Source organism: Hippopotamus amphibius, chromosome 8 (assembly GCF_030028045.1).
Source record: "Hippopotamus amphibius kiboko isolate mHipAmp2 chromosome 8, mHipAmp2.hap2, whole genome shotgun sequence".
Taxonomy (NCBI): domain Eukaryota; kingdom Metazoa; phylum Chordata; class Mammalia; order Artiodactyla; family Hippopotamidae; genus Hippopotamus; species Hippopotamus amphibius.
In genome coordinates, this window is record NC_080193.1 from 112,627,158 (window position 1) to 112,654,851 (window position 27,694).

Below are 27,694 nucleotides of genomic sequence, written 5' to 3' on the forward strand. Positions count from 1 at the left end.
TAGCTTTGTGAAGTCTACTAAAATAATAAACTAATCATACAGAACTATAATTCAATTATATCTAGCGGAACATAAAGGACTAGAAGGGTCACATCTAATGCTGTAACCTAACATTGTGAGCTCCCCAAAAGAAATTCAAAACACTGTAAGTAGATACAAGAAACAATCTGCTTACATTTCCGATCAGGGCCATTGAGAGGGTCAGAAAGACTTATCAATACAATCTAACAAGAAAACACTATAGCTCCAAGAGTCCGTGAGACTCATGATCTCAGACTTCAGTGTTCACTAGTGACCTCCGAAGTTAGACAGAAAGGAAACCAGGGCTTAAATGTGAGAACAGCTTGAGTCATGATGACATAGAGGGCCAATGGTGAGAAAGAGAGGCAGACATCATTTCTAACTTAGTAGCTGTCTACCCTTCCTGGACACTGGGTAGGTTTTATACCTTCTTTCCTCTAAATCCTCCAATGGCACATGCCTTTTAGCAGTTTCTTCATTGATCCGATTTCACTTTCAGTGGTAGAGTCACTAACAGTTAAGTCCACAGGGACCCTCTCTTACTCATTATCTTGAGATGCAACAGGAGAAAACTATTTCACTAGTTAGCTCTTTCAATGGCCTTAGATCATTTCAATAAATTTTTTGAGTGGCAGCTGAGGCTAACCCATCTTAAACATTACTCCAGAGCTAACAGTGAGGTAGATTACAGATAAAAGCACAAGTTTTAAAAAGATGCTCATTCAGGACAACACTTTAAGAACCACTGCTTAGGGCTAAAGCTTTCAGAAGTCAAAGACGTTTACCCATGGCCATTCATTATTTCATCTAACAGATTTTATTAAGTCCTATTACATGCAAGGCACTATTATAAACTAAGTAAAATGGATTGACAGATAAAAGCTCTAATCGCATCTAATGGGGCAGACCAATAATAAATTAAAAATAAATATATAATATAGTTTCAGAAACTGGTAAGTGCTATGAAAGCAAACAAAACAAGCCAGGACAAAGAGCCTAAATGTGATGTTGGGGGTAACAGTGCCTCTTTAGAAAGGGAAGCAGGAAAGTCTGAGGAAACTCTCAGCTATGAGTTGAAGCCATGTGAAGACCTAGAGAAACATCTAGAGGGGGAACAAACAGCGAGTGCTGAGGCACAAATGAGTCTGATGTGTTCCAGGAACAGAAAGTCGGTCAGTGGAGCTGGGACACAGTGAGAATGGGGAAATGTGGTAGCAGATGAGGTCAGAGATGCAAGCCAGAGTCAGATCATGCAGGGTCTTAGATGCCTCAGGAAAAAGTATAGATTTTTATTCTAGGCACAGTAGAAAGCCACTGGAAAGATTTAAGAAAGAAAAGGGATTTATGTTTTTAAAAGATTAACTCTGGCTTTGGTATAAGTGAAAGATTATTACATACAAACAGATGCTTAGTAAGAATAATTTGATGATGGAAATTTAGGGTAGTTAAACATAGCTTGTTTTCTTTTAACTTGAAATTAAATAATGAATGGCTAAGAGTACCGACCTCCATCCCCGGCCCAAGATAAAAAGGAAGGAGTTGCCTAACTTCAAATTTCTGCTCAGCTGAAGACTGGCCTTTAAAAAAGTATTCAATCCAAATTAAGGAGCAGTCATTCTGAAACCAATTCTGAGAGCCCTGAGAAAAACACATTTTTCTTGCTCAACTCATCTTACCACTCGCAGGTCCAAAATGAGAAGGAGAGCCTCAACCATAACCCCCAAAACAGGCTTTTAATTACAGCAAAGTCTCCATAACTTGCAGCTACTAAACTGTCACTTCTCGCAGATATTTAATATAAAGAAATTAAACCTTAGCTCCTCTCAGTCTATTTGATAAGATGATGAATGATATAAATAAAATTATAAAAGGAAGTTTAACCACTAAAGAGTTTTAAATCTGTAAGAAACATCTACTTACAAATCAACCTTTGATAAACTGACTGGACATCAAGCTCATCATTGTTGTTTCCTTCTAAGAACTTCCTGAGTATCCTAGTTCAAATTACTATAGATACTTCAAAGCAACCAAATTCTATATTATTTTTAAGATTCTACAATTCACATTTTCTCACTAGTTGATGGGACCATTCTTTTTTTTTTTTTAGTTTGAACTAGTAAGCACACATTATTAGCATAAGAAAATACAATACATAATCATACCTCCACTTTAATTCTCTTCGGGGATAATTCATCTCTTTCTCCACATTTTGACCTGAGGGAAATGCGGGAGAGAGAAAAACTTGTGAAGGTAACAAATTTCTTCTAAAGGTATCTCAATCTATAAACTTCCACCAAAATATACAACCCTGGAACCCTGCCACCAGAAATAAGACATTCATAATGAACATTAAAATAGTGAAAAAGAGACTTTTCATTATTTCTAAATTAACACTGGGGAAATAGGCAGTCACAATTATATTACAAATTTTATTTATTTTTTAAATTTATTTATTTATATTTTTGGCAGTGTTGGGTCCTCGATGCGGTACACGGGCTTCTCATTACAGTAGCTTCTCTTGTTGTGGAGCACTGGCTCTAGACACGCAGGCTTCAGTAGCTGCAGCACACAGGCTCAGCAGTTGTGGCTTGTGAGCTCTAGAGCTCAGGCTCAGTAGTTGTACCACACAGGCTTAGTTACTCTGTGGCATGTGGGATCTTCACGGACCAGGGCTTGAACCCGTGTCCTCTGCATTGACAGGCAGATTGTTAACCAATGCACCACCAGGAAGTCCTATATTACACATTTTAAAAGGCCACTACCTAGTAATGCCTCACACAGAAAGTACTCAGTAAGTATTAATGAGTACCACATAATGAAAAAAAGGAAAAAAGATAAAGGAGGACTGTATTCCATAATACCTCTCAGGGATCAGTACAATTCAGGATAAAATGACAAAAATGTTCATTTAAGATGAATGCTTAAGGCTACATGAGATTAAAATGCGTTTTGTCTATCTATCAGAACTATAAATGCATTTTCCCCGACCTAGGGATGGATCCCTGACTGGGAATCTATCCAACAGAAGCACCTACACATACATGAAATATAACTGCCAATTAAACTATGTCAAGTCATAAATTTTAAGTTATACCTCAACACAAAAGATGTTAAAATGTGGAAAAACACACCTCAGAATCAACGAAATATGAGACATATGATATTATTTACTGTGGTATTACTTATAATGACAAAAGACTAGAAACAACTCAAGTATCCATCAATAGAGTACTAGTTAAATGAATCATGGTATATCCCACACTGCAGTATCATGCAGCTGTAAAAAAAAAATAATGAGGACGATGTACATGTACTAATATAACAAGATCTCCCAGACATGTTAAACTAAAAGCTAAATACAGAATAATGTAGACACATGCTACTTATTGTTTTTTCAAAAAAAGGTATAAGTGAGAAAATATATTTATTTATATGTGCATAAACAAACACTAGAAGGATGAAAGAGAAACTAATAAAAACTACCTACAATGAGAAGAGGAACAGAGCAAAAAGAGACAGAAATGAGAGTGCAACTTTTTTGCATTAGCTTTTTACATAGTTTTGGCTTATAAATAATGTAAAAGTCTTATGTATTTTAAAATGATTTAACTTACAAAATATATAAACGTAAATACATACTACAAAAAAGAACTAAAAGCTGTTGAAAGCCGTTGCCTCTGGGTTGCAGTATTCAGAAGGAAGGGGATGGAGCTGGGGAACTGCTGAGTTTCGTGATAAGCCTGTGTACTATATGACTTCATAAATCACGTACATGTACTACTTTGATTAAAGAAAATTATTTAAGTAAAGCAGTCAGGAAGAAAATTTTGTATAATACAGTGAAGAAAACAGAAAGTCACAAAAATCAGCTCTTGATCATTTAACTCAAAAATATCTTATAAATAATCTATAATACTGCTGAACATTCTTACACTGTTCATTTATTTTGCATAATTTTACCTGTTGCCAGTTCCTAAGTAAGTGGGCTCTTTAGACAGGACAGAAAGCAAAGCTGCCATGAGTTGGGGAAAATAACGGTGATGACAGCAAGTGCCTATATCGGTGGTTTTAAATTTGAATGTGCACAAGAATCATAGGAGATGCTTGTGAAAGTTTAGACTTTAAGTCTCCATCCCCAGAGAATGTGATTTATTAGAGCTGGGAAGGGTGCTCAGGATGTGGTTTTTTCAACATACACTCAGTCACGCTAATGCATCTGCTCAGAGGAGCGGTGGCAAGCACAACCGATGGTGCCCTGGAAATCAGGGTCCACGTGGAACCAAATGAACAGAATTAAAATGGTCCTCTATCTAAAGACAGTGCTTAGGCTCCAAGCGAGGATACGATGAAGAATGATATGGTAGGTTTACATTAAATTTTAAAATCACCACCACTTTCAACATGAGGGTTTTTATTTCAAACACATTACATATTTCACTTCGTAGTAACCTAGTATTTTCCAACTTTCCTTTAAATACTGGGCAATGGAGTCTTTTTATCTATTTAGCTAATCTCATTAGATCGCAAACACCTTGCAAAAGGAAACACGCTGCGTCCGCAGAGAGTTCAACAAGTTCATGTAGTCAGTAGGGTATACAAATAACTTTATAAATGATGACTAAATAAATCCCATCATCACACTCAAAACCAAAGCATCTGTGTGAGAGAAGAATGTCAAGAACCACTACCAGACCAATGCTATAGTGCTAGGGAACTATCTTTCAAAAGACAATAATAAAAGAGGATTAAACAAATCAACAAAAACCACTGCAGCAATAGTGTTTTCTAAAGTCAGTTCACTGTTTAATTTTACAGAACTATAATCACACTTCAACTTTGTCAGATATGGCGTTTCAAGCTCTACTTCTAGCAAACAATGCAAAAACACTGCCAATGAGTTACACACTTACTTGGTGGTTCTGTAAGTATATTTATAGGTGACTTCTCGAGAAATCTGCCTAGCCAGGGCGAAAAGCTCATCTCTTCTTGTCAGCAGGGCATTATCCTTCACGCATAGCTGAGCAGCCGCTTCATTAACAGTGAGCTGCATGTTCAAGATAAAGTTTTAAAAATTATAAACATTTTTATTTCATCAATACAGAAGATGCTTCACTTAAGAATACAAAAATGTCACATCATTATATAATGAAATCATAATTTATGAAAATAAGGAAGCCTTTACCCTAATTAGTCCTACTGCCTAATTTCAGAAGAAAATCAAGTTATTTACATCTCTCAGAATTCGAACTAATCAAAACAGTCACCTTGGTTTTATTTATTTATATGCTTTATTTATTTTTAAGTAGGAGAGTTTATGGAAAATAAGCAAAATAAACAGTTTAAAATGTTCTACATCTTATTTTGCTTATAAAAAACCAAGGGATCTGATTATATGATACGGTGATGATATTTCCTTAACTAAAAGTGAGTATACATGGTCAGACAGATTTTTTTTAATGTGAACTGACATAAAAATGCTTAGGAAGAAACAAAAATTAAATGATTTTAAATACTTATAAAATCACTTAGTAAAAAGCATTATCACAAATGATGGCTATAATAGAGACTGAAGTCACTCAATCTCTAAGATTCATCTAGCTCTGCTCTTTCATTTAAGTGTTAAATATTGCCAACACAGAGTTGCTAGTCGACCAAACACCTGCACTAAAATTTAAAATATCACATGTTATCTTAAACTTAAAATCTATAATTTGCTTAAAGGACTAGAAAATGTTTTTCACACAATTTTGTCAAGTTAAATGAATGTAAGGAACTGCCAAGAGGTATATGAGACTTTTTAAAAAAGCAAGAAACATACTCATTCCAGGTGTGATTGATGGCAAACTGATGGGATCTGATGACAGAGAGACCTAGGATGAGTCCTGCTCCATCACTTACCGGCTATATGATTTTGGACATGTAAAAACTTGTCAGAGCCTCAATTTTCTCAGAGGCAAAATGGGATACTATCACTACCTCCAAGAACTCGTTATAACAAGAAGCAAGTGAGAAGACATGCCTGGCACAAAGTTGCTGTTAGTGTTAGCTCTCATTTTCCTTTGATGAGGAATCAGGCATAATGAATGCAGGATGCAGTCCTTCCACCCAGAATGACTTTAATATTTTAATGCATATTATTCCAATATTTCCCTGTGTACACATATACATGTGAATGCAGATGTGTAACCTCCTTTCCTTCACTTATATATGCTGCATTTTTTACTTTTTCATATATTAAGGCAGAGACTTGGCTTTTTTTTACATCAACTGGCATGGGTTGTAAGCTTAATAAATACTGACTGATGAATGAATTTCAATATTCTTTACAATGTAATGATGAATGAATTTAAATATTCTTTACAACGTAATTTTTACTACCTAGACATACAATATTACATTGCAGAACACAGCAGTACATTATTTAAATCAACCTCACTCTGGCCATTATCCTCATTTTTCATGTACTACAAAGAAAGCTGCAAAGAGCACTCTTAAGTGTGCATCTCTGCACACAGTCAGATATTTTCTTGGGAAAAAATTAGTACAAAGAGACTTCTTAGTCACAGAATATACTAAATTTTAAGAGATTTATATATTTCACCAAATTACTCTCCAAAAAAGTCATTTCAAATCTTAATGCTACCAACAATTATATGAAGAGTTCATTTCCCAGAATCCTGACCAACACTGGCTGTTATCTAAAAGCTTTACCAATTTGATGTATTTTCAACGACATCTGGTTATAATTTGCATTTCTTTGGCTACAAAACTGAAACTTTTTCTTATGTTTTTGAGTTATTTTAAAATATGCTTGCTCAGGGTAGCTGCCTGTTTCTTCTATTGCACTATTTTGCTTCTTAGGGACTTGAGGAATTCGTTATGTATTAAGAGCATTAACTCTTCATCATGTGTAGTGGATTTGTTTTTTTACTTTTTCATAGTTTGCCATTAGCCCTTTAGTTTTGTCTTGGGTGCTATGCACAGAAACTCCCTTCTCACCCTAATACATACAAATGTTCTCCTGTAATTTGGTCTAATGGTTTTATTTTTTCCACATATTTACTCCATCTAGAATGTGTTATGTATACAGCATATGGTGTGATATAGGTATCCAACATCCTCCTCCTCAGATTTCCACCTGTAGGTCACACTGGCTTATTCTCAAATACAGGCATACCTCATTTTATTGTGCTTCGCTTTATTGCACTTTGCAGATACTAAATTTTTACAAATTGAAGGTTTGTGGCAACCCTGTTTTGTCAGATGATGGTTAGCATTTTTTAGCAAAAAGTATTTTTTAATTAAGGTATGTATATTTTTAAAGACATAATGCTACTGCACACTTAATACACTACAGTATAATGTAAATATAACTTTTATATGCACTGGAAAACCAAAAAAAAATTGGTGTGTCTCACTTTATTGTGGTGGTTTGGAACCAAACCTGCAATACCACCCAGGTATGCTTGTAACATGGTACTGGCAACAAGGTTACAATAAGCCCAGGCTTCTTACTTTAGACCATTTCCAGCCTTCTCCCCTCCTCCTAAAGAATCATTAGATCAATTTCTTCCCTGAGTGCTTTTGACAGGCACAATGTTACAGGAGCTAAAAGTAAAATATACTTCAAAGAATAATTTCCTAAATAAACTTCAGTTTCAGCTTAGTGATAGCTACAATGACCTTGAAAGATCATTCTCAAGTTGCTTTTTAATGTAGCTTTTTCTTTTTGTACTCATAAATCTAAATTAGTATGGAGAAGTTCTGGTTGTCAGTAAGGTATTTTAATTGACAACATTTCAGAGGTACCAGCTCATACACAGCCACAGAAAATAACTTTTCAACATAAACTGAAAACAATGTTCCAGTATTCCATCACCCTACAAGAACCAAGAAAAAAAAAAAAAAAAAAAAAATAACACAATCTTTGCTATTGAATTCAGGCTCCAACAGACCAAAAAACTATACTGAACTCTCCAGGCCCTCAAAGAGGCTTCTGGTAGAAAAACTGAGGCTGGAGAAATAACTATAGCTCACCCTGAGTTGCAATATGAAGCTGATTTATCAAGATATCCCCTCAAAAAAGTATTTTCTGTAAGTATCTTAGATTTCATACTCCCAGTTGCTAATAATTAAATCAATAACCATTATGATATATTTTAAGAAGAATTATACAAATACTCCAAAACCAGTAGTCATTCACAGCAACACCAAGCTAGCTTTTTAAAAGTTCTAAGTTTCTAATTTTGTTAAAAGTATAAAATAAGATATTCTCCCTCACTGGTTTACTTACTTCCTCCATTTCCTCTTTCATGGCTAAAAATAACAAAATTCCATTCATATCTTCATGTAAAAGATTTCTTCAAGTTAGCTTTCTATTATTTATAACTCCATTTTAAAACTTTCTTTACTGGTAGTTAAAATTATAATCTTTAACAATAAAATGGTTGTGACTTTCAATTAAGTTTCAAATAAGTGTTAGCAATAAAAACACTAGGTGAACCCTGTGTGATAGGGAGGCTTGAAAGGCAATCAAGATTTTCACTTGCAGCACAGGGAGGGCAAGGTATTGTGACTGGCCCCTCTCACGTTTCTCACAGGAAAAATGCTGGCTGAAATAGCAGGAAAAAAATATCTTAAATGCATCAATAAGCCAGCAAGACAGAACTATTCAGGCCAAAATGAATGAAGACAGTATCTCAAAGAAGCAAGTTGAGGGCAGTTGCTAAACCAGATGAACTTGAGCTTCGGTCTTCACACACACCCTCGTTGGGCTTGTGAGTGTGGGAAGAGGATAACAGGAAAAGCCCAGGATCCATCAAAGGTGAGGCTGAGGAGTCTAAGACCCCTCCCCCATAAAGGTGAAAAACAATATGAAAGTACCACAGCCCAATGTAAGACAGAATTAGAAATATATCCATACCCCCCAGGGGAATGCAAGGAGAATTACCTGTCTTGAACCTCGTTTCTAAACGGGAGAGAACAGAAGACACTCTTTGAGATTTCATAACCCCAAATCACCTCTTCCCATGGATTTCCAGCCCTAATTCACACTAAACGGCCTGAGAATTTATTTTCATGGGGACCCAGAGTTGTAGTATACAGAGTACAGGTGCCTGGTAGAAGCGAAAACAACCTCTAGAAGAATCCATTTTCTTCCTAGGCCTCAAAACATTCCCACAGTTCCAAGAAACATGAGTTCATAGACAGAAATCATAAAACATCCAAAGAGACACGGAATCAAAAGTCAAAACCAGCAGAAACAACGGATAGCAGAAACAGACCCTCAAAGACTTCACTTAAAAGAAATAAAAGGAGTTGAAAATATGACTGAAGAGTAATACAGTAAAAATGAGCAAGAAATATTGAGAAGTCAGAAGGAGGGAAGAAACTGGGGCACAGAAAAACAGATTTCAAAAGCAGACAATAGTGAGATAACCACTGGCTTCTAAACACAACAATGAATGCTGAACACCAAGGAAATGATATCTGCAATTACTAACAGAAAATAACTGACAATATAGAATTTGATACCCAGAATAAATAGCAATTAAGAATGAGAGCAAAATAAAGATATTTTCCAATGGGGTGAGGAAGGACAGAGTTTGCCATCAGAGGCCTTCATTAAGAAAATTCTACATAATGCACTTCAAGCTAAAGGACACTAATTCCAGATAGTAAATCTGAGATATAAATAGGGGGAAGGGAAGAAATATCAAATAAGATAAATAGGCTGCTCTCGCCTTCTAGGATGGCCCACACTGTGTAGTGTGTTTCTCTCTAAATAAATCCACTTATTACCTATCAAAAATAAAATAAAATAAAGGAAACAAATTCAAAACATCAGTCACTATAATAAATGTAAATGGACCAAATGTTGCAGTTAAAAGACAAAGAATGTAAGACAGAATTTTTAAAAAAATCCAACTACTGGTATTTACAAGAGATGTATCTAAAACATAGATTCAGAAAAACTGAAAGTAAAAGGATGGAAAAAAGAAGTAACAAGCAGTTACTAACAAAAAAGAAAGCATATATATTTATATTAATATCAAACAAAAATGTTTTTTAAGACAAAATGCATTATTAAAGATTAATAAGGTTACTGCATAATACACAGAGAAATAGACAACTCCACAGATTATGTGATTTAAAAAAAAATTAACTCTATAGAAGGTCTGAATAACAGAGTTAATAAACTTGTTAAAATAGACACATAGAGAACACTACCAACAACTGCAGAAACACATTAAAAACACTGACCACATACTGGGCCATAGCCAATATCTCAACAAATTTTAAAGGGCTGACATCATGCAAACCATGTTCTTTGATTACAATGTAATTCAGTTAGAAATCACTACAAAAATAATTAAGGAAAACCCCCTCATATTAGGAAATGAAAAACACTTAATGACTCATGGATCAGAAAAGAAATCATAAATAAAAAGAGAAATAATCAGGGCTTCCCTGGTGGTGCAGTGGTTAAGAATCTGCCTGCCAATGCAGGGGACATGGGTTCAAGCCCTGGTCCGGGAAGATTCTACACACTGTGGAGCAACTAAGCCGCCACAACTACTGGGCCTGCACTCTAGAGCCCGTGAGCCACAACTATTGAGCCTATGTGCCACAACTACTGAAGCCCATGTGCCTAGAGCCCGTGCTCCAAAACAAAAGAAGCCACTAAAAGGAGAAGCGCACCACAACGAAGAGCAGCCCCTGCTCTCCACAACTAGAGAATGCCCGCATGCAGCAACGAAGACCCAATACAGCCAATAAATGAATAAATTTATTAAAAAAAAAAAAGAGAGAAACAATCAGAATTGAAAAATAATAAAATAACCACATATCAAAACTTTGGGAATAATGCTAATTCAATACATAGTGAGAATTTATGGCCTTCATTGCTTACATTAGAAAAGAACAGCTGAACATTAATGAACTCAGGATGAAATGTAAGTCAGAATAATAAAATAAACTGTAAGAAAGTAGGTGTAAACACAAACACAGCACAACTAAAAATATCAATTAAGCCAAAAGTGCTTCCTCAAAAAGAAGCTGGAAAGCTTTTCTATAAAAGGTCAGATAATAAATATTTTAGGCTTCACAGGCCAGTCTGTATTACAGCTACCCAACCCTACACTGTAGCTCAAAAGCAGCCACAGATAATACATAAAGAAACAGGCATGGCTGTATTCCAATAAAAGTTTATCTGCAAAATCAGGAACTGGGCTAGATTTTGCCCACAGGCTCTAGTTTACAGATCCCTGAAAAGATTAATATAAATGACAAACCTCTGGCAAGACTGATCAGGGAAAAACAAATATACAAACAATATTAGGTCTTAAAAACTATAAATAACTTTATGTCAGTAAGTTTGAAAACTCAGATGAAATGGACAAATTCTCAGAAAACTGTGACTTATCAAAAGTGACTCAAGAAGAAAGACTATCCTAATAGCCTTACAGTCCACTTTTTAAAATGATCAAAAGGAAGTGTCCAACATTTCTTTTCAAGTATTAGGTACTGAAATTGATCCACTTAAGCTGAGAGTTCGGAATACAGCATCATAGCTCACTAGTAGTATGTTCAGGTCTAAGAGGTTCCCAGATGTGGCATTCCCCCCCTCTCAAAACTAAGACTGTTGGGCTTCTCTGAAACACTCAGCCTTGCCTTCTCAAAACTACAGTGGTAACTGACCTAAACTTGACATCACCATGTATTCTATGGGCCTAGGTCCTTATCTTAGTAACCTGCTTATTAGCACTCCAGTTCCTGTAGCATTTCCACCAGGTCTACAAGGTACCCACTAACTCCACATTCCTCTCTTCTTCCCCTTCCTATCTTTGAGTTCCAGAGCTCTTCGGCTGAAGGTTGCTATCTGCTGACAAATATTCTATAATGCCGACTAGTTTATGTGCTTATATTTCTGAATATTACAAGCCCCTACATTCTCCATGGCCTTGCTATTCTCAATTTCAGTTCCTCTCTTCATCCATTCATTGCTTCAAGATTTGATACACAGTGTTTACCTAGTTTACCATATACTGTCAACACACCTTTGTACAGATGGAACTCTGCCTGCCTGGACTTCTCTCTAGTACTGCTTCTCGGTTTGTCCCTTAGCACCTGCCCCACAGCAATAACTAGTGAGGTTCTAGGCCTCAGCCCCTCACACTATCTTCATGGTCTAACTCCTACGACCAGGTCACACCTAGCCATGTCTTAAGACAATCACTAATTCTCTAGCTTAGAAACAGTGTTTATAACAATGATTCACTCTACAATTCTTTATTGTAAAATGTGAAGAATTATACATTTTACGATGTATACTTGGAAACAAGTATAAAAATGCATATAATAAGAACTTTATATACTTGTGAGTTGAAGAAATTTTTTCAGGTATAGATAACTTCCTGATTTTCATCTACTCGTGACCTATTTATATGTCTTGAAAGATTGAAAGAATAGTGTTCACAGTGTTTATATGAAGAAAACACTCAGAAATACTACCAAAAGTGATTTAAGAATAAGTCATATATTTCCTTATTTAGAAATTAAGGACAAACTAGTAACATTCTTTAATCTTAGGAATTTAGAAAAACTCAAAAATCTTTCTCTCATTTTAAATAGTCAAAAGAAAAAATGTGAAATTATCACAATACCTAAAAGGTACACTTAATACCATCTTTCAATTCCCTTAGGATTTCATAATTTCTACCAAACTCCTGGATGGTTACTAGTTTGAAGAAAGTGTCCTGATTCATAAACTTCTATCCTAAACTATATTGTCAGACTAGATTCACATACTTGAGTTATAAATAATAAGCGGTCTAAGTTAAGTTTCAAAAACACAAGCTACATTTTCCAAATCCCCCACCCCCACACCTCAGTCACTAGCATTCATTTTGACTGTTCCCTTATTTTGGGAAACCCACAATGGTCTCATTACTTAAATACCACCTGTGCCTATTTATCCAAAGAAGCAAAGAGCCCCTTAGCAAAAGCCAAGTGTGAAGTAATTAATTTTGAATTTTTAAAAAGTAGTTTAGGATTTTTTTTAAGTGAGATTGATAGGGTTTATTAAAGTCATCTCTTTAACATACTTTTGCTTTAGTAAAAATACAGGTCCTTGACTCAACTGTGTTTCATCTGCTATGTTTTAAAAATTATATGAAAACTGGGTTAAAACATGATCCTAAAACTGCCAACATGTTTCGCCCTTTGTTTCCTATTACTGACAACCTTTTGGGAGATTCCCTTATTGGTTCATAGGCAATAAAAGTGTCAAAGTGTATCCAAATTTTAATGCTACCTGTATTTTCCACATCTGCTCATAAGTTCTTGTGAGTCCATTATTGTATGGCAACAATACATAACAATTACAAAAGGACATGCCCAAAATAGATCAAATCACAGAATCCCTGTGACTAATTGTGCTAGCCTATTCTCTGATACTAAGCACCAGTATCCATTCGTGTCTAAAATAATTTATTTTAAAATATCAGATGGTGAAATTGCTGAAAACAAGATTAATATACAAAAATCGGCTAGTGATAGTAATTTTAAAAAGTGGGAAAGATTTCATTTACAGTTATATACCTTTTATATCTTACATATTTGTGTATCTATATAAGCAAAATAAATGTAAATATGTATATGATACAGACATCTAATATACATATATATAATACACAGTATTTGACCTAACAAGAAATGTGCAAAACCTAAAAAAGAACTAAAAAATTACGGAGGAATATAAAAGATCTAAGTAAATGTATATACTATATTACTGTATGGGAATTTTCATTATTGTAAACATATCACTTTTTCCTAAATTAATCTATACCTTTAAGGCACTGCTAATCAAAACACCGACAAAAATTCTGGGGAAATTTGACAAATGCATTAAAAATTTCATTTGGAAGGAGAAATGTATAAGACTACCTAAAAAAAACAGAAGCTGCAAAAGGATACTACTGAAGGGGCACTTGTTTTTCCATATATTAAAATATATTATTTAGCTACAGTAATTAACTTTATACTGGTGAAGGAATAGAGAACTAGACAAATGAAATCACACAGGACAAGATCAATGAATATTACTATATAAAATTAAACTTCCATATGGTAACCAGTCTGAGAGGTCAAAGGACAAATGATAATCTGGGAAAATGTTTACAACATAAGACAAAAGGTTAATATCCTTAAAATATAAAAAGTTCTTACCAATATTTTAAAGATAAGACAAACAACCCCAACATTAAAACAAAGGGTATGAATATAATAAAACTGGATGTCTGTTAAACTATGAAAAGATACTCATCCTCACTAAGGAAAGTTAATCTGAGCAATGAAAATTTTTCATCTCTTAGACTGACAAAGATTAAAAATGATAAATGCAATATTAGCAAGACAGTAGAAAAATGGACACTTGCATATAATGATAGTGAAAATGTAAACTGTTGCAGCTTTTTTAGAAGGCAATTTAGCAGTATCTACTAAAATATTAAATCTACATATTCTTTGATTCCATAATTTTAAATGTTGGACTCTATTCTATAGGAAAACATACAAAAGTCTGTAAAGGTATATATGTATAATGTTCACGTCCCACCATATATAAAATTCGAGAAATGGAAACTGAAGTGACATCAAAAAGTGAATGGTTAAGATAAATAACAGCACATTCATACTGTGGAATATAATGTAACCCATAAATGAATAAGGTAGCTCTATATGTAATCACTTGAAAAATATATCTAATAGTATATTGTACTTTGAGTATATTGATAAGTTTGAAAAAAAATTTGGAGAACAGTCAGCAAAATATGATCCCACATTTGTATACGTAAAGAAAAGTATCTGGATGTTTACAGATTCAATTACTTCACATCCTTTTATAATGACTGAATACTTTTTCAATAAGTACATACTATTTTTTTGTGTTAAAGTACAAGTCTGGGGGAAAAGATCTAATGTTTCTAACATGAACTACTGCATTCAACTGAACATTTTTTTCAAGGAGAATTCCTCTCTTCTAACAGATAAATGGCTATAAATTTTACCTGTGAAATAGCTTTTTAAACTTTTGAAATGCATTTATTTTTTCAAGCATTTATTGGGTACATTAGATTCTGAGGATATAAAAATGAATGAGACATTATCTCTGCCTTGAAGAATCCCAAAGTATACTGTGAGGGACAGACCAGTATATAAATAAGCACAATAAAGTGCTGAACTTACTGTGACAGAAGGGTATATAAGGATAAAAATGGAAAGGAAAGGTCATTCTACTTGGGGGAAAACATAAAAGACTTATGCTTATGCTTGAGTCTTAAAGATGCTTGAGTATTAAAGATAATGTGTTGGCCACACAGACAAGAAAAAGGGAGTAAATGAGAAAGAGATATATGTATATGCATTCTTCTACTTAAGCAAAATATTTCTGAATAGAGTACTACAAAAATAAAATGAGAATTTTTAATGCCAAATGTCAAACCAAAACAATAATCAAAGCTATAATAATTCTTCTAACATTCATCTAATATAATTTTGTTTTCTATGCTAGCTGAAAATCACTTTAAGTTCTGGTTATTTTTTACAAAAATTTTTTTTTCAAAAAAACAGTCTACAAAAATGACTTTTAAGTTATATTTAAAATCTCATTTTATTTCTTAATTAAAAGACAAACTGCCTATTTTATGCTTTTCAGTGCTTAAATTCTGATATTTTTCTAAAAGTCACCCTACACTGTAGTTCCAAAGCTCAACATGTTTGAATTCAACACAAAAATACCCTAACACAGTAAACATGGTCCATTTTCACTGAAAAGTTACATTTTTCTAAACCTAAATGTCTTTAAGACTGTTTTCAGGGGGTGTATCTCCTTTGCTGCAAACTACTACCAAATTAATCTCTAAGAGACACAACACACCACATATACACGAAGAAAAACGTGGGCTTTTTACCTCATGAAGTGTGAGATGTTTCCCATCCTTTCTCTTCGAGTCAAATCGGCCATATATTGCACTATATTTTCGAATTTCCTCCTCTTTGTGTGGATCATCATCACTCATCTCAAAGATGTGACCAATCATTTTGGCCAACTTCTTGTTGGTTTTCAGCAGCTCTTTCACTTCGTTCAAGTCACTTTTCGGCAGCGTGGGGGCCATTCGCTCCACACACTCGGCCACAGAGAGTGCGGCAGCAGCATCCAGCGCCTCGCTACTTTCTTTTGGGGAAGCTGGAGAGCCCAGGTCAGCTGGAGAGAGGCTGGGCTCGCTCTCGGTGGCATGGTGGCCTTGCCAGAGTCGGGACTCACTGATACTCTGCAGTGCTAAGCTCCCCACCACGTCTGACTTCCCCTGTCCCAAGCTCTGCACACAGGTGGTGGCAGCACACTTGGGGATTTTCAAATGAGGTTCCCGGGCACTGCTGTTCCTTTCGTAACTGCTGCAGGATATTCCCAGCCAGGTTGGTGATCCCTCTGGTAATTTATAGATGGGTATGCTACTGACAGGCAGGGACGTCAGCGGCTGATTGAAAAGGCCAGGGTTCGTGACCCAGTCTCTCAAAGCCTTCTGTAGCCTCCTAACATGAAGGGGCTTGCTAGCCATGCCCACAAGTGCCATGATTTCCAAGAATTCCTCTTCTCCAGCTTCACAGAGCTGCTGGACATCATCACCACCTTGCTGGATAAAGGCATCAAAATAAGAAAGCAGATTGGCTTTTTGTAATATTCTATACAGCTGCAACTCCCCCAGGGTCCTGGGTAAGGCCGCGGCCATTACTGTGGATGGGCTTAACCTGCAAAAAGAAGAGAGGAGATACTCATCACACTTGCTCCAAACTTCTGAAGCCTATTTGCTAGACACCACAGGATTTAAGACTGCAGTATGGGAAGAATAAAACAACAAGGAGCATTTGCATAGCAACTGACTGTTAAGGAAGCATTCTCTCTATTTACTAAGTTATCTTATTTCACTCTCCTAACAACCCTAATGGTCAATATTCAGTAACAGTTTCCATTTTAAAGAAAAAATTATAAAGGCTCAAAGAAGATAAGTAATCATGAGATCTCACAACTAGCTAAGGAAAAGTCTAGGGAATCAAACCAAGGCTCACAGGGCTCTATATTCCATATTTTTGACTATTCATTTTGCTGCTTCCACAGTGTGACACAGAGGTGAAGTGACGGATAATCAAATTCAGATGAGGGTAAGACGTATGCTATGCTACCATGCACTGAACCCTTATTTTGTGTCAGACCATATGATAAACACTTTGTTATGTCTAATCCTCACAACAGCCCTGTGAGATAGTATAGTTAATTCCCATTTTATAAAGAAAAAGTAGCAAGATTAGTCCGGCAGGCAAAGGATGAGAGATTTCAGTATGAACTGGAGCTGATAAGATAGAAGATGGTATATTTAGAAACTGAGAGAAAAAGAGGCAGGAAAAATTCAGACAAATGACAAGATCTGGTGATCACTTAGGTGTAAGTGATGAAGGAGAGGAAACAGTTATTTTTTTTAAACACTTTCTGTGGTTCCAGGAATAGAAGAAAAATAGGTGACTATGGGATTACATACATGAGAGTTCAGAACTGACAGAGGTGGCATTGGGGGTACAGAAAATTAGGGATGATGGAATTCCTTTTCAAACACATAGCACTTGAATATGGCACAAGGTAGAATGCTTCAGTAGAATTGTCCTGTGTGCAAAATAACAGACTGGAGCCTAAGTGTATCTCAGGGTTAGAGACAGAGGATGAGGCCAGGGAGGGTGGGAGATCTTTCCAAAGCAGCAGCAGAGAGCCTAAGACAGAGCTAAGAAGTAATACTTTTAGAGCAGAGAAGTCTGCCTTTAAAGAGACAGAACAAGACCCAGCAAAGCACTTCTTGACCTCTTAGCAGCCTTTACAATTTATTCACAGTTGCCTGGAGACCTCCCACATACAAAGGGGAGTTGGCCAAGAACTTCCATTTAAGAGAAACAGACTTGTAAATCAGTGTAACCTTAGATTAAAAGGACCCTATAGCTCTCTACCGCAAAAGTTCTAAAAGGCCAAAAGGAAAGCTTTCATCAGCGGAAAATGAAAGCTCCACTCTCAACTCAAAAAAGTAAGGAGCAACTGTTAACTGGGAGATAAGTGCAAGCTGAGGAATATTAGGAACACCGCTGAAGGCCAGATCACCAAATGTGGGACTTTTGCTTTATGCCATCAACCAGAATGTGACACAAAATTCTAGTCTCCATAATCCCATCCAAGAAGAATGCATTTCCTTACTACCCTAAGGACTGACTCCTGGGAAGCCCCATCACCTGGAACCTCTGTGTCATCCACAATCTGCTCTCATCAACTCCTGACCCCCTCAAATTGTATGGCTCTTTATTTTATAAGGGCATTGCCAGGTGACCTGATGACTTCCCAGGATACACAAAAAAAGACTGAATTTGAGCCCACTAAACTTCTGCTGACAGCCAGGAAATCACTTGGGGTGCTTCTGAAAAATATAGTTTCCTAGGTTCTTGGGTTGCATCTCAGGAGACTCTCATGATTTGGCAAATTACACTAGAAGATCCCTATTTAGTATACCCTCTGGGCACCACAGACTCCTACAGGTTTTGAGACCACCTTCATGTTCATGCCACCTCAGTTCTCTGGATAAAAACATTCCTGCATCTTCTGAATCACCCACAGGAGGATCTGCTTTGTCCTCCCACTCCAGGGGAGACTTTTTGTGGAGAGAATCTATCATCCAGCTAGACACTAACCCACAAAAACAAGCTTTTGGGAGTTATAGACACATTAAAGTCTGTACTGAACAACATTATACCAAACAGAAGGGCTCCTAGAAAGTGTCTGAGGTAGTGGACAGGAAACCTACTTTCCCTTCATACACCTAATGCATAGCTCCACAAGCTTTTGACTCAAGAGTACACACACAAGATATATCTATACGCACATATAAATATGTATGTATGCACATACACACACAAAATCTTTTTTAAAAGAGAACTGTAACCTTGCAAGATTTATGGTGTCATCAGTGACCTCACCATATATACTCCCCCAAACTATGGAATAAAGTAAAAATTATATGAGAAAATCTAGAACAGAGTTCTTGAGCCAGAACTAAAACCCCAAACTTAGGTTTTACTCTGAGATAGGGCAATGATTTTAGAAAGTATTTCAACTTTTATCCTTTCTCATCTTTACCCAGAAAGAAAGGAAACCCCTAGTTCCTAAGACAAAGCCCTTATGTACCAGTAAGAAAGTAGTTTTGATTATAATATCCCCATAAGGGCTGATAGGACCAAGTGTACATTTCCAAAGTCAAGACATAGATGAAAGATAAATAAGTGAACTATTTAGAGTCCCAGGAGGCTTTCTAAAGGCCCACACTTACTACTTACTGCTGGGAAAGGAGTTTTCTCCCTAGGCTCTTTGCTTTAAGAGAATGTTTCAGTTTCCTACAAAGCCTGTTGTGATAATTTAAACAGCCACCACTTCATACATTAACTTGATTTGATTTAAAAAAAAATTTTTATAAGATGAGATTTTGTTTTTATAAACTCTGCATCTATTCATGCTTCAACATGAAGGTCAAATAAATCAAAAGAAACCTGCATCTCTCCAATCTTAATATAAAAGGATCCTAACACAATGCTATATAATATAGGAAGCTAATAGTAGAGTAAATCTACTCAGCCAAAAACTCCAGTTACCTGGACTTTTCAAGAGATGCTGGAACAACCATGCTGAGTCTGACCTTTTTATGAATTCTACAATTAAGAGAAACCAGTTACCCATTTTTACTGCATTCAAAAGCTAATCCAAGAGCCAGCTGCCTATATACAGCAAACCTCCACTTGCACCAGCTTAAATGTTCCTCAGCCTGGTCAGTTCCAGAGGAAGAGGAATTAAACAATGGATTCATTTAAGGCCATTTGTTGTTGTTTGTTATTCAATGATCTATTTTAAATGGTAATGATTTGTTCCAGAACCTTTTAAAAACAAACTCACTTTGGCTCCTTATGGGGTAGGACCAGTCATCTGCCAGATTTAAACTATGCTAAATGAATAAGGAGCAGGTTTGGCTCAAGAAAACTTTACTGATCAACTCCTGCTTTGTCCTCAAACCACAACACCAGCACTTAATATGAATATGGGAAACAAAACTTCTCTGACTTTTTCCAAGCTGGGATGTGGGGATTTAGGGAAGATAGAGGTCTAATGGTCACAAGGGAAAAGAAGAACCGTCCTTCAAATCTGCCTCAATCTATTCCAATAAGCTTCACCCTGCCTTCTGTCCTGAACTCCTCGATCAAAACTCTCGAGGAACTACTGACTGATCACCTGCTTTTTCTCTTTTAACCTCTCTGCAGCTTGACACCACTCCTCGAAATGCTCTTCACCTGACTGTTTGCTATATTATGTTGCCTTCCCTTACTCTATCCTAAGTGCAGGAATTCTCCAAAGTTTTATATTATATCCCATTTCTACCATCTTTCCATATTCTCCCATGATGATCCCATCCTCTCTCAGGCTTCAATATCACCTACAGCAGACTCACCTCCAAACTGCTATCCGTAGCTTGGACAGGTGGTTCATGGAGTTACTGCAAAATGCTCTCAAATCCAAACATACACCAAGCACTGGCTCACATGTGTACATCAACTTTGCAAATAAAAGTAAACAAATACTCTGTGATTTTATAAAATAAAAACTTATTTAAAAGTGTAACTGAATTCACAGTTGTCATCATATGTACTCTATCAACAAACACTAAAAACAAAATTAATTGGTACTTGCTTTTTTTTTAATTTAAAAAGTGATCTTCATATCTGAAAAGTCTGAGAACCTGAACTGTCTTTCTGATAATTCAGCATTTCAACTACAACATGGAGATCATCAAACATCTCATATCTGGTAAGTCCAAAAGCAAGTATGTTATCTCATTTTCCTCCCCTCTTCCAGATTCCCAAATTTACTCTTCACAGCTCTCTTACTTCTTTTAGTTGCACCACCACTATTTCAGTTTCCTGGATTAATAAAAGTAGGGATTCCATTTTTAAAAAAAAAAACTTTTATTGAGGTATGGTTGATGTACAATATCATATAAGTTTCAGGTATACAACATAATGATTCACAATTTTTAAAGGTCATATTCCACTTATAGTTATTACAAAATATTGACTGTATTTCCTGCGCTGTAAAATATATCCTTGTAGCTTATTTTATACATAGTTGTTTGTACTTCTTAATTCCTTACTCCTATCTTGCCCCTCCCCCCTCGGCACTGGTAATCACTAGTTATTCTGTATCTGAGTCTGTTTCTTGTTATATTCACTAGTTTTATTTTTTATATTCCACATATAAGTGATATTATACAGTATTTGTCTTTCTCTGTCTTATTTCACTTAGCATAATACCCTCCAGTTCCATCCATGTTGTTGCAAATGGCAGAATTTCATTCTTTGTATGGCTGAATAATATTCCATTGTGTATATATACCACATCTTCTTTATACATTCACGTTTTTGTTTTCCTCTTCCTTTCTCAAACCTACATGTCCTTAGGCCACATCGCCACCCTTTTTCTCTCTCTGTCTCCAAAGCACCTAATTCTAATTTTCCCCTTGCTTCTTGCCCCAACTTTGAAAACAGCCTGCTCATCTTCAATACAATCCACACTGCAATGCCAACTTTATCTTCCTAAAGTACAGGTGTGGCTCTTTACTCACCTATCCAAATTTCCCCACTTCATGGAGGAAAAAATCCCGACTACTCATATAGGCATCCCAGACCTGCCCAGCCTAACCTGCCCCTAGGTTCATGCCAAACACTGGACTTTCCTCAATTGGTTCTTCATAGAGAATCAGCTAAGAATTAGGAGACAGAAGAGTAAGCACACACTTAAACACTATCATAAATGCCATGCTTAAGTGTTATACATAAGGAGCCATGGAACAGAGAAGCAGACTCACATGGCTCTGCAGAACAGGTTACCTTAGGCTATATGCTCCCTGATGGTAGGGACTAGGTCTCATTCATTTTTTTCTCTCTCTCTACTCCGAGCAAAGTGTTCAAGGCAGAATAACATCTCTAATAAAGGCTTCTGCTGAATGAAACCCAACACTTGAGTCAGAATCTGATCAGCAGTCTCCTTTTATATTACAAAAGGGATGTCCTCTGTGGAAACAGTTATCCAATCTAATAAGAGCACACCCGGCTACTTTACCTACAGTCTTTTTCATCCTCTCATCCTCAATACTCGCTGTTTTTTTATAACCCTATATGGTGGTTTCCCATTAGATGACTGGATGCTCTCCCTTTACAGGAATACACATGGTTAAGGCTATAACATACATCATGTTAGCCTAGCCCCAACAACAGCATTTTAAGAAATCAATTTCAGTCATGACAGTTCCTAGGTCTTTTTCCTCTTGGTTTGTACAAATTAAAATGTTATCCTCAAATAACAAATATCAATCTTATAAATGGTCATTAGATTCAAACAGATTCATAAACACTACTCTTGAATCCCCCTCTTCATGATGTAGGAACTACACACACACACACACACACACACACACACACACACAGTTTTATTAAGTCTATGGCATTCCAAAGAGAGACTCTTCCAGGAGTGGGGAGAAACCAAGGGCAAAATCCTAGTAAAATCTGACTTAGTTATGCAGAGGGCTATAAAATTCCTGCCTCCCAACAGAGCCTGAAATTTTTACTTTAAAATTGTCTAAGTTAACAGCTACCTCTAACAGACTTCTAAAAAAATGTGAAAAAAACCGTGGGAAGACTTAGCTCATGAGTCATTTACAGATTAAGGTGAATTAGTTCCACCAGATTTTTTTTCTCGAACACCTAGATGAGATCTGGTACACACTAAGGGAATGAAAGCTAGAGATGGGAAATGGCAAGGAAGGAAATGGGAAATCTGAGGCGACTGACTACATTTAAAGCCTCTGAAGCATTGCCAGGTTGGGAGAACGTAGCCTGAAGGTATAGGAGCCTAGGGAGAGGGTGCAACGGGCACACTGCAGGTTGAGACTGAAAAGGTTTATGACAAGCCAGAATTTGGCTTAGGGGAGCATGAGCTATGAATTAAACATATAGCTTCTAATGAATTAACAGTAATTGAGGAAATTTAAAATGTTCTCTACTACTGATTTTTTTCCGAATTCTGAATGAAGCTGGAAAAAATTTCTTATAAACCTCTTAAAATTTTCATTAAAGTATTCAATGTGTAAGCTTAAATTTATCAAAAAAAGAAAAAAAATCAGATTTATTTTGCAGTTAAACAATAACTATGCATTAACTCAACTATGATACCAACAGGTAAACACTAGTATTTCATATAATATGGCTGGAAATTCTTCAATCAACGGTCAAGTTATTCAACAAACATTAAGTGCCATCTGAGCATGTAGTAGGTACACAGTACATATAAATTTTATCATTTTTTTTTCAGAAATTTCTCTTCAAAAATTATTAAGTTAACATACTGTACAAATTAAGGTGCAACTCTCTAAATACAATGTATTGAGAAATGACAAACTATTTGAAAGCTTAATGGTATGTTTTAGCTGTGAGAATTCTGACAAGAAGAGGATTACTCTTTTTTTCCCCCCAACAACTTCTCTTATTTCCCACTTGTTCCATTAAGTTTAAGACAGTATATTCTACTATTGTACTAGTTATTGAAAATGTCAGATCAGAAAGGAAATTTGCATTTAATATAATAACTGTACTATTCTTCATTCTACTAAAAAGAATGAATGAAGCAGTTAAAATAAAACTAAATCCAAACCAAAGGGGCTACGAACCTTATATTACACTTAAGTGAGCATTATTTATTCCTTATTATTTTTAATAAACATTACATGAAATATGCATACACAAGATGATTATACATAGCAAGGTCTTAACCTGTTCATAACATTATAAGATGGTCATTTCCATGAAAGTAACATAAAATATATCATGCTGCTGTGGTATCCAGAATACAGCTTCACTTTTAAAGGTAAATTTTACAAAGCTTTTATTTCCAATAATGCAGATGAATAGTAACAAAACAACCTGACTTATCATAATGGAATAGATGAAGCCTAAGTCTTAGGACAGAGTCTAGGTCAACAGACACAAAAACCTGACATACTTCTGTTTCCATGTAACCATCTTTTACTTTAAATATTTAAAGTTCATGCAATAAATTTTTCAAAGGGCTCCCCCACTTTGTCACACATTATAATTTCTTCTTTCAAAGCAGTCATGGTACAACCCCCCCAAATCTTTAATAATAAATCAATATGCTCTTAAAATGTGATTAAAAAAAAATCTAATGTTTTAACTGATTCTCCAAATGACAACAAGGAGAATAAAACCACATTAACTTTTCTACAAGGCAAAGGATGTTATTTACTCGTCAATAAAAAAGAAAAAATTTTAATTAATTTAGCTGAGATGATTCAATTTCATTAATAATTCTGAAACAAGACAAGATGTATTCACTAGATATATCCAATTATTTATTAGCTACATAAACTCACTAAATTTCTTTGTATCAGCTATAGTATTCCTAAGGATTTCTGTCACGTTCATTACATCCACAGTTAACAGGAAGAATGAAATAAAAATCTACAATGCCTCAATGTCTTAATAATTATTATTGACTTATTCACATGTAATAGGAAATCACCAGAGCCAAACGAAATTGTTCTAATACCAGGATAGCAAGTTAACTTTTATGCAAGATGCTAAAAACAGTAAAATGAAAACAAGAAAGCTTCCAATGGTTCCTTGACATTTTCTTTCAAGACTTGATTTTCCAATAACTAATACCCAAACAGGAATAAAGAAGGCTGACCTTGCCAGGCATCTATAAACTCTCAAGAGAACCCTTACATGCAAGGTAATACCTATTAGGATAACGTAATTTTTAGAACTTGATGAAAAGACAATATTAAATGTTTCAAATACCGGAAAATGGAGGAAAAAAGGATATCCCTGGCACTTAGGTTAAACTAGAAGCAGCTTCTTAGGTCTTCTGGAAAATATCAGCCCCCACCCAAAATAGAGAAAGTAAATCCTATGCATCCTTCCTCCCAATATTCCTTCTTAAAACCCACACATAAATTACGACAGGTCATAATCTGGTATGTTTCAGAGGGGAAATTTTTCCAAAAAGTGAAAATCTAAGAAGGTATTTCATTGCGTGCACACTTATCTAACAAAACAGCCTAGCATTTCCTACGTGACTAATCTTTTTAAAATTCCGTTCCTCTGTTCCTATGCAATCTAATATTATCTATTAAAACTGCCACAATATTTTTAAACAAGATCTGAGTATCTTCCTCTCAGCTCTGATCTTTGCACTCCTTAAGTTTGCAGACACGTCACTGGCAAACCAATTGGTAGTGACAGGTTACTCCAAATCAACTCTTTCGTAAGGAAATCTTAAATTGACAGCTACCCCCAAATTTTCCATGCCTCCCGGATCTCACGTAGTGAGGAATTATGTATATGCAAGTCAAGGATTCCTCCTGATCACCTGCTGCAAAACTTGGTCTGCAGAACCTATAAATGCATATTCCAATTCAATTATCCTCTCCAAGATCTCACAACAGTTAGGCTCACTCGAAGTATCGTTTCACATCTTGAGCCTTATGAACCCTGACACTGCAGCCCATAATCATCTGGTTACACTTGCAACGTTTCTCCATGAATAAGGTCACAGACTTCTGCACCCAAGCCCTGTATAGCCCACATGTGTTTGCAAATTCCACACTCGGCCTCGGCGAGCACAATGAGTCCCTCGCTTCCACAGCACCTCAGCGCCAAGTTTCTGTAAGCCGCTTCCAAACAAAACTCTCCTTCCGCTTTGAAAAAGAAAATTACATTCCGAAGGAGGATACCCGGGACGAAAATTAAGACGCTTAAGGGCAACACTCACAAAGTAAACAAACCAACAAGATGATCTTGCCCCTGCGGAAGGTGGCTGCAAAACTCGGGGGCCGGCGCGCGCCTCCACCACGCACCCCGCGACCGCTCCGCGCCGCGCGCGGCGGCCCCAGCCGGGTCAGCAGAGAACGGACGGCGCACCCCCGGCTTTCTCGGAGCAGGCGGCACAGGTCGGCCCCGCCGCCTGGCTCGCCCTCTGCCCGCTGCCCCGGCGCCCCGAATTTCTCCGGGCATCGCCCACGAGAGCCCGATGCCACCCTCTCGTTCCGCCGGCGGCCGCGCAGGGCCCGCTGCCCTGGACGCCCGCCCCCCGCAAGTGCCGGCGTGGCCCGGGGACTCCGCGGCCCCAAGTGAGCCCGCGGCCGCACGAGCGCGGACGCACCCCGCGCTCGGCGGACAGCGCGTTGGTACGTACTCGGCCGGCGACTGCAGCGGTCTTGGCGCGCTCTCCCCCGAGGACGCCTCGGCCCCAACTCCGAGGCGACGGCCCCCGGCGCTCTCTCCTCGGTCGGCTGCAGCGGCCGGGACGCCCCCGCTCCCATCGAGGGGGGGAAGGGAAGGTGGTGGGCGCGCTCTCCCTGCTTCCCCCCCCCAGCTCGGGCCCGCCGCTCCTTCCCTCCCGCCAGCCCCGACGGCGCTCGCTCGGCCGCGGTGGCGGCGGCGGCGGCGGCTCCTCCCGGCTCAGGCGCGCGGGCGGCGGCGGCGGCGGCGGCGGCGGCACCGGCACCTCCCCCGCCGCGTCCTCCCCCCTCCTCCCCTCTCCTCCCCTCCCCCGCCCGCCTCCGCCGCCTCTACCCCCAGCCCGCTGTCACATTGGGAGATTCCGCTCTTGCTACATTCGCCGCGCTGGCTCCCGCCCACGCGCGGCCGAGTGACGCAGATCCCGGCGTGGGCCGCCGCGGGGCGGGGGCGGGGACGGGGGCAGCGGCCGCCGGGGCCTGGGCTCGGCCTCTTCCCGCCGCCCCCTCCGCGGAATCCGGAGGGCGGCCCATTCACACGGCAGCTGGGAGGAACCAAGTGGGCGCCCGGGGAGGGGGCGGCTCCCGCGAGTCCCGCTCCCGCCGGGGGGAGGGGGCGGGAAGGAGGAAAACGGGGGTGGCGGGCGGGGACGCTGCCCCGGGCCTGGTCTCCAGCTGCCGAGTGAACTGGGAAGGTTTGCATTTTTTTTGATGTGTGAGGTTCCCAATATAGTATTTCAAAGAGCACGCCCCGCCAAATCCAACATCCCCCGGGAGGCTGACTTTAAAAAAAAAAAATAGCACGCTCAGCCCACTCCTCTGGGCGCCCGGCGCGCCTCTGCTCCCGCCCCCGCCGGCTCGAGGCTGGGGGGCCAGGTGCGCCCCTCCGGGCCGCGCCAGGCGTCCTGCGGGAAGTTGGCTGCGAGCGCGTGGAGTGGGGGTGGCAGGTGCGCGGCGCTGGAAGGAAAACTGGCAGTTATGGAGAGTCTCTGCCCCGCCCGTCCTGCCCCCGCCCCGCCTGTCCTGCCCCCGCCCCGCCTGTCCTGCCCCCTCCCCGCCACCGCCCTGGCAGAGGGCGGAGAGGAGGAATGGGAACCGGCAAACCCGAACTGCGGCTTTGACCACTGTCTTGCTTGCTGGGTAGTTTAAGTCCAACCTTCTGAACCCTCCCGAGAACCTGCTTGTTACTTCACTGGTTACTATTTTCTGTTTCCATGCTGTAAAACTCT

The 27,694-nt window shown here is 38.1% G+C and overlaps 1 protein-coding gene across 3 annotated transcripts in view; it reads right to left on the reverse strand.

The window, feature by feature from the left end:
* Positions 1-26,689, reverse strand: part of NAB1 (NGFI-A binding protein 1) — a 44,464-nt gene extending 17,775 nt beyond the window's left edge. The window contains exons 1-5 of one of the 3 annotated variants that reach the window (XM_057744976.1): positions 26,423-26,689; positions 20,604-20,707; positions 15,993-16,830; positions 4,932-5,065; positions 2,184-2,235 (exon numbers count right to left, since the gene is read on the reverse strand). In XM_057744976.1, coding sequence (XP_057600959.1) covers positions 2,184-2,235; positions 4,932-5,065; positions 15,993-16,830; positions 20,604-20,704 — 1,125 coding nt within the window. In that variant the 5' untranslated portion in view covers positions 20,705-20,707; positions 26,423-26,689. Of the gene's footprint in view, positions 1-2,183; positions 2,236-4,931; positions 5,066-15,992; positions 16,831-20,603; positions 20,708-26,422 lie in introns of those variants that run through there. The other 2 variants (XM_057744977.1, XM_057744974.1) reach the window with 2 other exon arrangements.
* Between the last annotated feature and the right edge of the window lie 1,005 nt (positions 26,690-27,694).